A 2,342-nucleotide genomic window follows, 5' to 3' on the forward strand; every position below is an offset into this window, starting at 1 on the left:
TCCCCTCCTGCTCTGACCCTTCCTCCTGCTCTGACCCTTCCCCTCTGCTCTGACCCTCCCCTCCTGCTCTGACCCTCCCCTCCTGCTCTGACCTTCTCCTCCTGCTCTGCCCTCCCCTCCTGACCAGGGGCCCCAGGCCAAGCTCCAGCATTTGTTCACTCCTTTGTCCATTCCCTGATTCACTCATTCCTTCAGCAAATCGGCCCTGAGCCAACTTCAGGAACGGCACTGGGCACTCAGAGAGCAGCAGGGACAGCCTGGCTGGGCAGTGGAGCACCCTCAAGCCCAGCCTCTGAGTCAGCCCTGGAATGACAAGCTGACTGCCCAGCTGTCCATGGGGCCTGAGGTGGGGCCCGGCTATAGCCTGGCCACTGGCCCTTCCCTCTGACCCACCCTCTAGAGTGTGGACATTTCTCCTTGGCAGAGTCTCTAAACCCAGCCTGGCACAAGGTGGACGTCCCTCCTGCTGACGGAGTGAGTGTCCCTTAGCCCTACCCCCAGTCTCCTGACAACACCCCCCACACTTGGTGATTGCTGCCACCATCAGCTCATGGACCGCAGTGTCCCAGCCCCGGGTGGCTGAGAGGGCTCCTATTCTCTGGACACTCCCAGCAGTGTCTTCCTTGGGCCAGCACACGCCTGGGTTACATTGGTGACCCCCCAAGGTCCCGCTTCCTCCCCTCCCAATGGTGCGAAGCCCCAGGATGCTTCTTGGGCAGGTGAGTCACAGACTCTATGCCGAGGTGTCCAGGAAAGAGGTCTGCCCCACTCATGGGTCAGCCTCTCTGCTCCTGACTCTCCCCTGGAACCCACCCCACGCAGGCCTCTGGCCATCTTGCAACCGCCTTCTCCCAACTTTCGCTGAATGCTGCTCCCCAGTGGCACCGGGTCAGGGGCGGTGCAGACCCCTCAGGGGGACACACAGCCCTTCGTGGGATCTCAGGGTCTGGGCTCCACCTCTGCCTGGTGCCCTGTCCCTGAACCTCCCAATGTCCACTCACCGTGCAGACCCAGGCAGGTGGTGAGGGCATTTGTTGGCACAGGTCCACAACGCCTCTGCAGCCCCCTGAAGATCTGGCCAAGAGCCTGCTCGGGCTGGGAGGCCCAAGGCTTCTCCTGGATCCTGTGGCCACAGAGGAAGCCTGGGTCCTTACCTCATCCGCACGGACCTGCTGGGACCTGGCCCAGAGGCCCTCAGGCCACCCAGCCTCTCACCTGTCTCGGAATTCAGGCGTCAGAAAGAGACACTGCAGGAGGGCGTTGAGGTAGCAGGTGAGGCCTTGATTGATGAGACCCGCAAAGGGGGCTCCACCTAGGATGACCCCAAAGCCTTCTGAACTCATAGGCTCTCCCCCAAGAACTGGAGGCGCTCCCAGTCTCAGAGAGGGGACCTCTGACTTCCTTCCTTTTCACACTGGGCTGGACACAAGCCTGGGAGCTCCCCACTCACCAGGCAGAGGGGTCCAAGGGACCTAGGGCCTTTGCCCTCTGTCCTTTCCTTTTCCACTGCCCACAGTGGCAGCAGCCTCCTTCAACACACTTCAGGGCCAGCACCATCCCAGCGGGCTCTCCCTGGGGCCCCTGCCCAGAGACCCAGGAGTCCTACCTGGAGCCTCCTGGCTATACTCGGTCTCCGCATCTGTCCTGCCTGTGGTGACAAATTGCTTCAGTGCCCACAGGGACCCTGAATAGTACAGCGCAACTGCTTTCGCCTTTTGCAGAACCTGCTGCAGCGGTTCCATTCCAGCGGATATGCTTGCCCAGAGGGTGCTGCTGCCGCAGGCCATTGAGGGAAGTCCTGTCTGGGTGGCAGGTGCTGGGAGAGAAGCTCTGGGTTCCCTGGAGCTCAGCATCTACCCCGGGCCCATGCTGGAGGTGTGGACTTACCACGACCATCTCTGTGGGTCACGGCATCACGGCCCCGGCGGCCACAGCAAGGCTTCCTGCCCGAGGCAGCACCTGCAGCGCTCCGGTCAGCAAATACGTTTGCCTCATGGTTTCCACACCAGCATGTTCCTGCGGCGGCCGGGGAGACAGGACTCAGGGCTCTGTGCTGACTCCAGGCTGGTGTGTCCCACGGACGGGTGTGATGGCTCTGAGCCCAGCACATGTGAAAGGCACTCCAGGAAACTGAGGAGGAACTGGGGCCAGGGGCAGCAGTGACACTCACACCACCAGGCCACCACACAAGAGCCCCAGGCAGCTGCAGCATCCCGGAGGCGCTGAGCACGGGCAGCCCGGGCCCTCCCCAAGGGACAGTTAACGTTCTTTTGGTTTAAGGAGAAAGTGTCAGTGGAGACCTTGCTCTCCACACAAGACCCCTCCAGGCACAGGCGGTGCCC

General features: G+C 62.1%; 1 protein-coding gene across 1 annotated transcript in view; it reads right to left on the minus strand.

Annotated features, from left to right (window-relative positions):
• LOC105502945 (ubiquitin carboxyl-terminal hydrolase 64E-like) overlaps nucleotides 1–1,742 on the minus strand; it is a 26,026-nt gene extending 24,284 nt beyond the window's left edge. Inside the window, exons 1-3 of the mRNA XM_011929642.1 lie at nucleotides 1,607–1,742; nucleotides 1,216–1,312; nucleotides 1,002–1,123 (exon numbers count right to left, since the gene is read on the minus strand). Of these exons, the coding sequence (XP_011785032.1) occupies nucleotides 1,002–1,123; nucleotides 1,216–1,312; nucleotides 1,607–1,742 (355 nt within the window). The remainder of the gene's footprint in view (nucleotides 1–1,001; nucleotides 1,124–1,215; nucleotides 1,313–1,606) is intronic.
• Nucleotides 1,743–2,342: the final 600 nt, after the last annotated feature.

Source organism: Colobus angolensis, unplaced genomic scaffold (assembly GCF_000951035.1).
Source record: "Colobus angolensis palliatus isolate OR3802 unplaced genomic scaffold, Cang.pa_1.0 Scaffold82, whole genome shotgun sequence".
Lineage (NCBI taxonomy): Eukaryota > Metazoa > Chordata > Mammalia > Primates > Cercopithecidae > Colobus > Colobus angolensis.